Source organism: Sminthopsis crassicaudata, chromosome 5, assembly GCF_048593235.1.
Source record: "Sminthopsis crassicaudata isolate SCR6 chromosome 5, ASM4859323v1, whole genome shotgun sequence".
NCBI classification, from domain to species: Eukaryota; Metazoa; Chordata; class Mammalia; order Dasyuromorphia; family Dasyuridae; genus Sminthopsis; species Sminthopsis crassicaudata.
The window spans coordinates 273197191-273209998 of NC_133621.1; the positions used below are offsets into that span (position 1 = coordinate 273197191).

General features: G+C 34.1%; 1 protein-coding gene across 2 annotated transcripts in view; it reads right to left on the reverse strand.

Annotated features, from left to right (window-relative positions):
- The window catches only part of LOC141544676 (uncharacterized), a 127841-nt gene that overhangs the window by 63480 nt on the left and 51553 nt on the right, over positions 1-12808 (reverse strand). For both annotated transcript variants that reach the window (XM_074271090.1, XM_074271091.1), the window contains exon 10: positions 2258-2333. In XM_074271090.1, the coding sequence (XP_074127191.1) occupies positions 2258-2333 (76 nt within the window). The remainder of the gene's footprint in view (positions 1-2257; positions 2334-12808) is intronic.

Sequence of the window (12808 nt, forward strand, 5' to 3'; positions counted from 1 at the left end):
ACTTTCTCAATAACCAGAGATTGTGTAGTAGCTATTAGTAGGCTTAATACAGTTTTGGGAAGTAAGAGAAGAAAAAAAATGGAATTGTCGAGGTGAAGAAAGCAATTGGGGATGAGGAAAACATGACCAAGTGGAAATTGATGATGAGGGATTAGCAACAACTCCTTCCTTCCCTTTTGGGACTAAAAAATGTTCATTCAGTGTTTGAGTCCATCTGCAAGTTTAGAGATGTGGACTAGACTTCTCAGGATGAAATGCTTAAGATATCCTTAAGGATACATTTGTGGTATGAAGATCCAAGAGCACATGCATCCTTCAGGAGTAATAGATTTCCTTATACAATATTAGAAATATAATTTAACAAAATAAAGTGCATTTCTAAATCTTAAGTCAGTATAAGGCAGGTGAATTTTTGAATTAAATTCAGAAAAAAAATCATAATTCAGGAATAGACAAGAAAATAATCAGTTTTTAAAAGACAGAATATGATTATTTCAAAACACAGAACAAAACATAAATATTAATAGTGAAACCACTAGCCAGGAGTATCTCAAAAAATAGGGAAATAAAGTAAATGAGATATAATTCCTTCAGTAATTGTGTAAGGTACTCTGATTAAGTCAAAGAAACATGTATCCAAGATACTTGGATAATACTCTAGCAGCTAATTTAAAAATCACTTTAAAACGTTACTACTGGGCTTATATCCCAAAGAGATTTTAAAGAAGGAAAAAGGACCTTTATATGCAAGAATGTTTCTGGCAGCCCTCTTTGTAGTGGCCAGAAACTGGAAATTGAGTGCATGCCCATCAATTGAAGAATGGCTGAATAAATTGTGGTATGTGAATATTATGGAATATTATTGTTTTGTAAGAAATGACCAACAGGATGATTTCAGAAAGGCCTGGAGAGACATGAACTGCTGTTTAGTGAAATGAGTAGGACCAGGAGATTATATACTTCAATAACAATACTATTTTGTTAGGTTCTTACTAAGTGCTAAATTGCTACTTTACAATTCTCAGAATCCACACCTTTAATTCTGGCCTTTAAGGGGAGTTTGCACCTTTGGACTTCTGGGGAGGAGTTTACATGTTTAAGAGGAGCAAGTTCATTGGTTGAAGTATTTTTTCCACAAGCCCCTGAGTTATCCCATGCCCATTCTCTGAGAGGATAAAAGAGGGCAGCATTGGTTCTGGAGTTAGTTGAGTCTGGGCCAGAGTTGGGACGGCGGCTTGGAGAAGCAGTCTGAATTGGGGAAGGACAAGAGCTGGATGAGATTCAGAGCCAGGATTCAGGAAGAAGAGGATTTGAGATTCTACCTTTGCTCTGGCTGGAGGCTCCAGAATCTTCCCAAGAAACCTGCTCACAGAGGAAAAGATTATATAGAAAAGAAACCTCCTCCCAGAGAAGGATTATAACTTAAATACAACAGGACCATTACACTATTTGATGATCATTTCTGATGGATGAGGCCCTCTCCAACAATGAGATGAGCCAAATCAGTTCCAAGAGAGCAGTAATGAACTGAACCAGCTACATCAAGAGATAGAACTCTGGGAGTTGACTATGCCTACATAAAATTCCTAATCCCTATATTTTTGTCTGCCTACATTTTTTTACTTCCTTCACAGGCTAATTGTACACTGTTTCAAAGTCCCATTCTTTTTGTACAGCAAAATAACTGTTTGGATATGTATACATATATTGTATTTAACTTATACTTTCACATATTTAACATATTTAACCCAATCTGCTATCAGGGGGAAGGGGTAGGGGGAAGGAGAGGAAAAATTGAATAAAAGGTTTTGTAATTGTCAATGCTGGAAAATTACCTATGCATAAGATTTTTGTAAAAATAAAAAAATATATAAAAAAATAAATTTACATTGAAAAAAAATCACTTTAAAAATAAGTATTTCTTTGTCCATTGAACTCTTCCTCTCTAATATCTCCTTTTTTCCTGAGTAGCATTAGGATTTCATGCGACTTCTAATTTTAGTATTTGATGACAGAGTCTATTTCAGACCCCAGCTCCTATTTCTCCAGCTTCTAGATATCATTTTATTTTGTTGTGGCAATTGTGGTTAACTGATTTTCCTAGGGTCACACAGAAAGTGTTAAGTGTCCGAGGTCATATTTGAATTCAGATCCTCCTGATTTTAGGGCTGGTACTGTATCCACTGAGGTATCTAGAGGCCCCTCCCCTTTTCCTTTTTTAATAGAAACTCCACTATTCTACATAATATAATCTTACCTTCATATTTTCCCAATGGATTTATGGATACAAGTCTATGTCTTGCAGATATTTCTGAGAGACTTTCAGAGGAACACTGATCAAATAAAAACAATCAACAAATAGTTAGTAGGTCCACTGATGAAAGCACTTCTGAATATTTTTCTGTAAATTGTAAAGAATTTCCAGTTAGATATAAATATTATTGATAAATTATTTTCTACAAAAATAAAAAAAATTAACATTTTCTTCAAAAAAACAACCTCATATTTACATTTTTTTCAAGTTAACTCTTCCATATTTTTTCTTTAGAGGACATAACTCTTGTAAAAATGATGTTGCAGGCTGGAACTCACTCTTTCATACAGAAATGGCTAACTTGTATAATTAATGATAATATTCTAATTTAGGATATTATCATTATGATTGTCATATTTATATTACATATAAAGTTCTATTTTTTCACATGCTAACATTATGGGAAAAAATATTTGTAAATAACCTCTCTTAGGAATAGTGGTGGGAACAAAATTTGTGAATTAGAAAAGGTTAAAAAATCACAGGAAAGTAGGATTTCTGAATTGAAAAAGATAAAAAAGTCTCAAGAAAATAGAATTTCTGAATTGGAAAAAGAAAATAATTCTCAAAAAAGAAATTAGGGAAATGGAAAAAAATTCAATAGAGCAAAATAATTCATTTAAAAACGAAATTGGGCATTTACAAAAGGAACTAAAAACTGTGAAAGAAGAAAATAACTCCTTAAAAGTCAGGATGGAACAAATAGAAATGAATGATTCACAGAGAACCCAAGAATCAGTCAAACAAAACAAAAAAAAAAAAATGAGAAGCTGGAGAACAACGTCAAATACTTACTGGGAAAATCTATAGACCTGGAAAATAGATCTAGGAGAGATAATCTGCGGATCATTGGACTTCCAGAAAACTATGACCAAAAAAAGAGCCTAGATTCTATTTTACAGGAAATTATCAAAGAGAACTGTCCAGAGATAATAGAAACAGAAGGGAAAGTAGATGTGGAAAGAATTCATCGAACTCCTTCTGAAATAGACCCTAAAAAAAGAACACCACGGAATATTGTGGCTAAGCTGCAGAATTACCACACAAAGGAGAAAATCCTGCAAGCAGCTAGAAAAAAACAATTTAAATACCAAGGTGCCACAATAAGGGTCACTCAAGATCTGGCTGCCTCCACATTAAAAGATAGAAGGTCCTGGAACCTGATATTCTGTAAGGCAAAAGATCAAGGACTGCAACCAAGAATGAACTACCCAGCTAAGTTTAGCATCTTTTTCCATGGAAGAAGATGGTCATTCAATGAAACAGAGGAATTCTATATGTTTCTAAGAAAAAAACCAGACTTAAACAAAAAATTTGATCTTTATCCACAAGACTGAAGAGAAACAGAAAAAGGTACACAGAACCCTTGAGAACTGTAACTCTGTTGTGGGCATATAAAAAGTAATCAAGGATAATTTGATTTTACTGATATAAAAGAAAAAAGGGGGTGTAGTAAAGGGAAGGAGGTCGTTTCAGAAAAAGGGGAAGGAATGATAAAAAGAGGGAAACTACATCCCAGGAAGAGGCATAGAAAAAACACCATATCTGAGGGAATATAGTGAGGGGGAGAATCATTGTGTGAATCTTACTCTCATCAGAAGAGGCTCAAAGAGTAAATAATTGACATATTTGTTTTTCAGAGAATTTTCTCTCACCTCATTAAAAGGGGGGAGAGGAAAAGGGAAAAGGAAAAGGAGAATAAGGGAAGGGACTTGGAGGGAGGGGGGAGGGATACTAAAAAAAAAAGGGAGGGTTGCGCATCACAAGGGGGGTCTGTAAATTAAATATCGGGGAGGGGGATCAGGGGGGTCAAGGGAAAAAGCATAATCTGGGGATAATATGATGGCAGGAAATACAGAATTAGTAATTTTAACTGTAAATGTAAATGGGATGAACGATCCCATCAAATGGAGACGGATAGCAGATTGGATCAAAAATCAGAACCATACAATATGTTGTCTACAGGAAACACACTTAAAGCAGGGAGACACATACAGAGTAAAGGTAAAAGGTTGGAAAGGAGCCTATTATGCTTCAGGTAAAGCCAAAAAAGCAGGGGTAGCTATCCTTATCTCAGATCAAGCAAAAGCAGAAGTAGATCTCGTTAAAAAAGATAAGGAAGGAAACTATATCCTGCTGAAAGGTAGCATAAATAATGAAGCCATATCAATACTAAACATATGCACCAAGTGGTATAGCATCTAACTTTCTAAAGGAAAAGTTAAGAGAATTGCAAGAAGAAATAGACAGTAAAACTATAATAGTGGGAGATCTCAACCTTGCACTCTCAGATTTAGACAAATCAAACCACAAAACAAACAAGAAAGAAATTTAAAAAGTAAATAGAACATTAGAAAAACTAGGTATGATAGATCTTTGGAGAAAACTGAATGGCAATAAGGAATATACTTTCTTCTCAGCAGTTCATGGATACTATACAAAAATAGACCATATATTAGGACATAAAGATTTCAAAATTAAATGTAGGAAGGCAGAAATAATAAATGTCTTCTTCTCAGATCACAATGCAATAAAAGCTACATTCAGTAAAAAGTTAGGGGTAAATAGACCAAAAAGTCATTGGAAACTGAATAATCTCATCTTAAAGAATGACTGGGTGAAAGAACAAATTATAGAAACAATTAATAATTTCACCCAAGATAATGACAATGATGAGACATCGTACCAAAATCTTTGGGATGCAGCTAAAGCAGTAATAAGGGGAAATTTTATATCTTTAGAGACTTATTTGAAGAAAATAAAGAGAAGATTAACGAATTGGGCTTACAACTTAAAAGGCTAGAAAAAGACCAAATTATAAACCCCCAACCAAAAATTAAACTTGAAATACAAAAATTAAAAGGAGAAATCAATAATATTGAAAGTAAAAAAACTATTGAATTAATAAATAAAACCAAGAGTTGGTTTTATGAAAAAGCCAATAAAATAGATAAACCTTTGGTAAATTTGATCAGAAAAAAGAAAGAGGAAAATCAAATTGATAGTCTTACAAAGAAAAGGGGGATCTTTCCACCAATGAAGAGGAAATTAGACAAATAATAAGGAGTTACTTTGCCCAACTTTATGCCAATAAATTTGATAACTTAAGTGAAATGGATGACTTCCTCCAAAAATATAGGCTCCCTAGATTAACAGAGGAGGAGATAAATTGCTTAAATAGTCCCATTTCAGAAAAAGAAATAGAACAAGCTATTAATCAACTCCCCAGGAAAAAATCCCCAGGACCAGATGGATTCACATGTGAATTCTACCAAATATTTAAAGAACAATTAGCCCCAATATTATATAAATTATTTGAAAAAATAGGGGATGAAGGAGTCCTACCAAACTCCTATTATGACACAGACATGGTACTGATACCTAAACCAGGTAGATCGCAAACTGAGAAAAAAAATTATAGACCAATCTCCTTAATGAATATTGATGCTAAAATCTTAAATAAGATATTAGCAAAAAGACTTCAGAAAATCATCTCCAGGATAATACACTATGATCAAGTAGGATTTATTCCAGGAATGCAGGGCTGGTTTAATATTAGGAAAACTATTAATATAATTGACCATATTAATAATCAAATCATTAAGAACCATATGATCATCTCAATAGATGCAGAAAAAGCATTTGACAAAATCCAACATCCATTCCTACTAAAAACTCTTGAGAGTATAGGAATAAATGGATTATGCCTTAGGATAATCAGGAGCATATATTTAAGACCTCAGTAAGCATAATATGCAATAGAAATAAACTGCAACCTTTCCCAGTAAGATCAGGAGTGAAACAAGGTTGCCCACTATCACCATTACTATTCAATATAGTACTAGAAACGCTAGCCTGGTCAAGAAGAGCCGAGAAAGAGATTCAAGGAATTAGAGTAGGAAATGAGAAAATCAAACTATCACTTTTTACAGATGACATGATGGTATACTTAGAGAACCCCAAAGACTCTGCTAAAAAGCTACTAGAAATAATTCAAAATTTCAGCAAAGTGGCAGGATACAAAATAAATCCACATAAATCCTCGGCATTTTTATATATCACTAACAAAATGCAACAGCAAGAGATACAAAGAGAAATTCCATTCCAAACAAATGTTGAGAGTATAAAGTATTTGGGAATCCATCTACCAAGGAAAAGTCAGGAATTATATGAGAAAAATTACAAAACACTTGCCACAAAAATAAAATCAGATTTAAATAATTGGAAAGACATTCAGTGCTCTTGGATAGGCCGAGCGAATATAATAAAGATGACAATACTCCCCAAACTAATCTATTTATTTAGTGCTATACCAATCAGACTCCCAAGAAACTATTTCAATGACCTAGAAAAAATAACAACAAAATTCATATGGAAGAATAAAAGGTCGAGAATTGCAAGGGAACTAATGAAAAAAAACTCAGAGGAAGGTGGTCTAAGTGTACCTGATCTAAAGCTATATTATATAGCAGCAGTCACCAAAACCATTTGGTATTGGCTAAGAAATAGGCCGGTAGATTAGTGGAACAGATTAGATACAAAGGACAAAAAAGGGTACATCTATAGCAATCTAATCTTTGACAAACCCAAAGATACCAACATTCGGGATAAAAATTCATTATTCGGAAAAAACTGTTGGGAAAACTGGAAATTAGTATGGCAGAAATTAGATATGGATCCACACTTAACACCATATACCAAGATAAGATCAAAATGGGTCCATGATTTAGGCATAAAGAGGGAGATAATAAATAGATTAGAGGAACAGAGGATAATCTACCTCTCAGACTTGTGCAGGAGGAAGGAATTTATGACCAGAGGAGAACTAGAGATCATTATTGATCACAAAATAGAAGATTTTGATTACATCAAACTAAAAAGTTTCTGTACAAATACTACTAATGCAAACAAGATTAGAAGGGAAGTAACAAATTGGGAAAATATATTTAAAAACAAAGGTTCTGACAAAGGTCTCATTTCCAAAATATATAGAGAACTGACCCTAATTTATAAGAAACCGAACCATTCTCCAATTGATAAATGGTCAAAGGATATGAACAGACAATTCTCAGATGAAGAAATTGAAACTATATCCACTCAAATGAAAGAGTGTTCCAAATCACTACTGATCAGAGAAATGCAAATTAAGACAACTCTGAGATACCACTACACACCTGTCAGATTGGCTAAGATGACAGGAACAAATAATGATGAATGTTGGAGGGGATGTGGGGAAACTGGGACACTAATACATTGCTGGTGGAGTTGCGAAAGAATCCAGCCATTCTGGAGAGCAATCTGGAATTGTGCCCAAAAAGTTATCAAACTGTGCATACCCTTTGACCCAGCAGCGCTACTACTGGGCTTATATCCCAAAGAAATACTAAAGAGCGGAAAGAGACATATATGTGCCAAAATGTTTGTGGCAGCTCTTTTTGTTGTAGCTAGAAACTGGAAGATGAATGGATGTCCATCAGTTGGAGAATGGTTGGGTAAATTATGGTATATGAAGGTTATGGAATATTATTGCTCTGTAAGAAATGACCAGCAGGAGGAATACAGAGAAGCCTGGAGAGACTTAAATCAACTGATGCTGAGTGAAATGAGCAGAACCAGAAGATCACTATACACTTCCAACAACAATACTGTATGAGGATGTATTCTGATGGAAGTGGAAATCTTCAACATAAAGAAGATCCAACTCACTTCCAGTTGATCAATGATGGACAGAGGTAGCTACACCCAGAGAAGAAACACTGGGAAGTGAATGTAAATTGTTAGCACTAATATCTGTCTGCCCAGGTTACATGTACCTTCGGAATCTAATGTTTATTGTGCAACAAGAAAATGATATTCACACACATGTATTGTATCTAGACTATATTGTAACAAATGTAAAATGTATGGGATTGCCCGTCATCGGGGGGAGGGAATAGAGGGAGGGGAGGTAATTTGGAAAAATGAATACAAGGGATATTATTATAAAAAAGATATATATAATAAAAATTATTAATTAAAAAAAAATCTAGATTACACAGAAGAGGATCAGTGTGATTGATTCAGACAGGAACTCAAATACTCAAGGCGAATTCAGGAGCTCCTGAATATTAGCAAATAAGTATGTAGATTAGTAGCAAATAGACCACAGTCAAACCTATAAGCTGCATTTAGAAAAATTCCTGATAGACTATAATACATTAAATGATGTTATGTGATGGTCTCAGAAATAAGGAGCCTAGTTTGACATAGATTTAAATTTGTATGAATAAGATAATGAGTGTGTTATGAAAATGACTTATTTCATTTGAGTAATCCTGACATGGATTATTGTTTCTTATTGTATTTTACTACATATTTGCTTAATAAGAATGGGTTGAATAAAAAAAAAAAAAAAGAAATAGTGGTCGGGAAAAGTCAATATGGCAGAGAGGACACACATTTTCTTCTGATCTTCTCCCATTGACCTTCAGACAATTTGCAAAACCAGCCTCTGAATTAAATTCTAAATTGGCAAAATCCACAAATATTTGAAGTGTAAGAAATTACCAGAAGAAGATACTTTCGAGATCTCCAGAAAAGGTCTGTTTCAATCCAGCACAATGAGAGATGGCCCACGTGCTGAGCGAGGGAGTGCAAACAGTGTACAGATAAGGGATAGTGGGAGCTTCTACGTGCAGAGAATCTACAACAGTGTTGGCTATTCTGCCTTGATTGCAATCCAGTAGATTAGCAGATAAGTTATAAAACATTCATCACAAATACAAAAGGTAAATAGTAAACCCCAAAATCCCAGAATTCCATGAGACCTGGCCATGCCCACCCATCACTAGATGTTAGTCAGGGAAGCCTCTGCCACTTGTATAGGAAGCTTGCAGCAGTCATCAAAACTATTTGGTACTGTTAAGAAATAGACTCGATCAGTGGAAAAGGGGTTCATAGGACAAAATAATTAAAGACTATAGTAATCTGGTGTTTGACAAACCCAAAGATCCCAGCTTTGGGGATAGGAATACACTACTTGACAAAAACTTCTGGGAAAATTGGGAACCAGTATGGCAGAAACTAGGCATTGACCCACATCTAACACTATACTAAGATAAAGTAAAGTGGGTTCATGATCTAGACTTAAAGAATAATATTATAAACAAAGTAGAAGAACATAATATAGTTTACTCTGAGACTTGTGGAGGAGAAAGGAATTTGTGACCAAAAGAGAACTAGAGATTATTGACCACAAAATTAAAAAAAAAAATTTGATAACATAAAATTAAAAAGCTTTTGTACAAACAAAAGTAATGCAAACAAGATTAGAAGGGAAGTAACAAATTGGGAAAATAGTTTTACAGAAGGCCTCATCTCCAAAATATACAGAGAATTGACTAATTTAAAAGAAATCAAGCCATTCTCCAGTTGATAAATGGCCAAAGGATATGAACAATTTTCAGATGATGAAATTGAAACTATTTCCACTAATATGAAAGTGTTGCAAATCACTATTGATCAGAGAAATGCAAATTAAGACAAGTCAGATATCACTACACACCTGTCAGATTGGCCAAGATGACAAGAAAAAATAATGATGAATGTTGGAGGGGATGTGGGAAAACTGGGACACTGATGCATTGATGGTGGAGTTGTGAACGAATCCAACCATTCTGGAAAGCAATCTGGAATTGTGCCCAAAAAGTTATCAAACTGTGCATACCCTTTGATCCAGCAGTGCTACTACTGGGCTTATATCTCAAAGAAATACTAAAGAAGGGAAAGGGACCTGTATGTGACAAAATATTTGTGGCAGCCTTTTTTGTGGTGGCTAGAAACTGGAAAATGAATGGATGCCCATCAATTGGAGAATGGTTGGATAAATTATGACATATTAATGTTATGGAATATTATTGTTCTGTAAGAAATGACCAGCAGGATGAATACAGAGAGGCTTGCAGAGACTTACATGAACTAATGCTGAGTGAAATAAGAAGAACCAGGAGATCATTATACACTTCAAGAACAATACTGTATGAGGATATATTCTAATGGAAGTGGATATCTTCAATGAAGAGAAGATCTAACTCAAATCCAATTGATGAATGATGGACAGAATCAGCTACACCCAGAGAAGGAACACTGGGAAATGAGTGTAAACTGTTTGCATTTTTGTTTTTCTTCACAGGTTATTTTTACCTTCTGAATCCAATTCTTCCTTTGCAAGAAAAAAAAAAGTCGGTTCTGCACACATATATTCTATCTAGGATATACTATAACATATTTAATATGTATGGGAATGGGGAGGGGGTAAAGGGAAGGAGGGGAAAATTCGTAACAGAAGGGAGTGCAAGAGAATGTAAAAAATTACCCATGCATATGTACCGTCAAAAAATGTTATAATTATAAAATTAATTTTAAAGATGTTAACTTTAGCCAGAAATCATGTAAGCCCCCCAAATCTTTTCAACTTTTTCATTTATTCATACTACCTATATTTTTCCAAGTCCTTAGCCTTAAAAAAAAACTCATTCATCTCCTTTGCTCTCTGCAACCCAGTAATTACTATATACTGAAGCTTTCCCTAAAATAAACACATTATTGTTTAACATTTCCTACTTCCAAAACCACTCCAAGACTTTATTTTATTTATCACCTTACATTCTATTGAAACAAATTTTGCCTTTAATGTTCTTCTGTTCCAAGTAATCATCTAAACTGATTTCAAAATGTTTTCTTAAAATGTTGCATAAAAATGATAGTAATTTCTAACACTATCTCTTTTATAGACAATTTATTATTTCTATTATATGTCCTCTGTTATAGCTAAACGTCAAGGTTTACATTACTTGCAAGTACTCTTACTTTCTTCTGCCTATTCTTTGTCCTGGTTTTCCTCCTTCCTTTCTGCCAATCAAAATTTCATCCTATTATTAAGACTCTAATTCTTTTATGAAGTCTTTCCTGATTAAACACACCTAATTTCATCATTTACCTTTATGTTAACCTCAGGAGTAGTATACACAATTTGAATAGAAAAAAAAAAAAAAACAATAGCTGATCAAATTAAAGCTTTTTCATAGAATGACCTCCAAGTATTGTTATCGTGCCATGACTTTAATATAATGAGACTTCTAAAAGGGCAAAAGGATACCATTTTTATTGAGACATGACAGGCCTTGGTAAAATCTTAGTAAAATCACATCTGTATTATCAAGCTTAGATAGGACAATGGAAATGTACAGTTGAGAGAAACTCAAAATGACTTTAGAAGTCATCCATGATTCATAGCTGTGAAAAGCTATGAAAGTTCAATCTAATGATAAATATTTCATTATTTACTGTTCATTGCTTTTAAGTCATGCTAAACATCAAGCAATATAGATATCTGATTAAAAAATACATTTAAAAAGGAGTCCTTTACTGTATGTATGTGTGTGTGTGCACGTGCATATATGTGTTTTAGGTGTTTTGAGTCTCTTTGGCAGTTTTGTAAAACGTATGAAACACTAAAAATTATTTAAGTGCATAAAATAAAAATATATATGTTTAAATAGGAAATGGCTTAAAAATTAGAAAATCATTCACCATTCCAAATGGGACTATGACAATTTTATAATATATAACCTCAACTGGACCATCACTGCTTCTAGAAAATCCTACTATTCACTATGCCTCCCTTATCAATTGACTATCCCTCTCTCCACAGTAGTTCTTCCATACCTTTTCATCGTCTCTCAAAACTTTTATGGTTTCCCTTGCCCCATACTTCCAACTGAGAAAGTTATTTCATATTTTACTAAAAAAATTGAAGCCATCTGGCATGAGCTCCCTCCATCTCTCCTCTTTCACATCACCTATCACTCAGATGCCTTCTGCCAAGATTTCCTTCATCCCTACCTTGCATGATGAAGTGGATTTACTCCTTTCCAAGGTTGAGCTTTCTATTTGGGTCAGGTGATCCTGTGCCATCCTGTCTCTTCCAATAGATTTTCTCCCTCTCCTACCAATCTATCATTTATTTTTAATTTCTGCAATCTACTAGATCATTCCAGCTCTTACAAATGTGTCCACATTGTCTATGTGCTGAAAACCCTCCCTACTTTGATCCCTGCTATCATCCCTGCTGTTCTTTATAGTACCCTAAATCACTGCCTCCACATTATATTGCTTTTTTTTACTGCAAGCAGCCAGAAGTGTAATCATGTAACAGATAGAATCAAAGTGGACTTTTCAAGAACTTCTTAAGGCAAGGGACTAAGAAATTGAAACCCAATATTTACAAAAGAAATAAATATGGGTCACAACCCCAGAAATATCTACCAAAAATAAAATTAAGTTATTTAAAAAATTAGTTAGGGCACTGAGACTGCAGTCACAAAGATCTGAATTCAATATATGTCTGAGACACTTACTAGTAGTGTGACCCTACACCCATTCCTTCAGTCCCCTCATCTGTAAAATGGGTAATGATAACAGTGTTTATCTCTGAAGGCTGTTGTGTGAATCAAA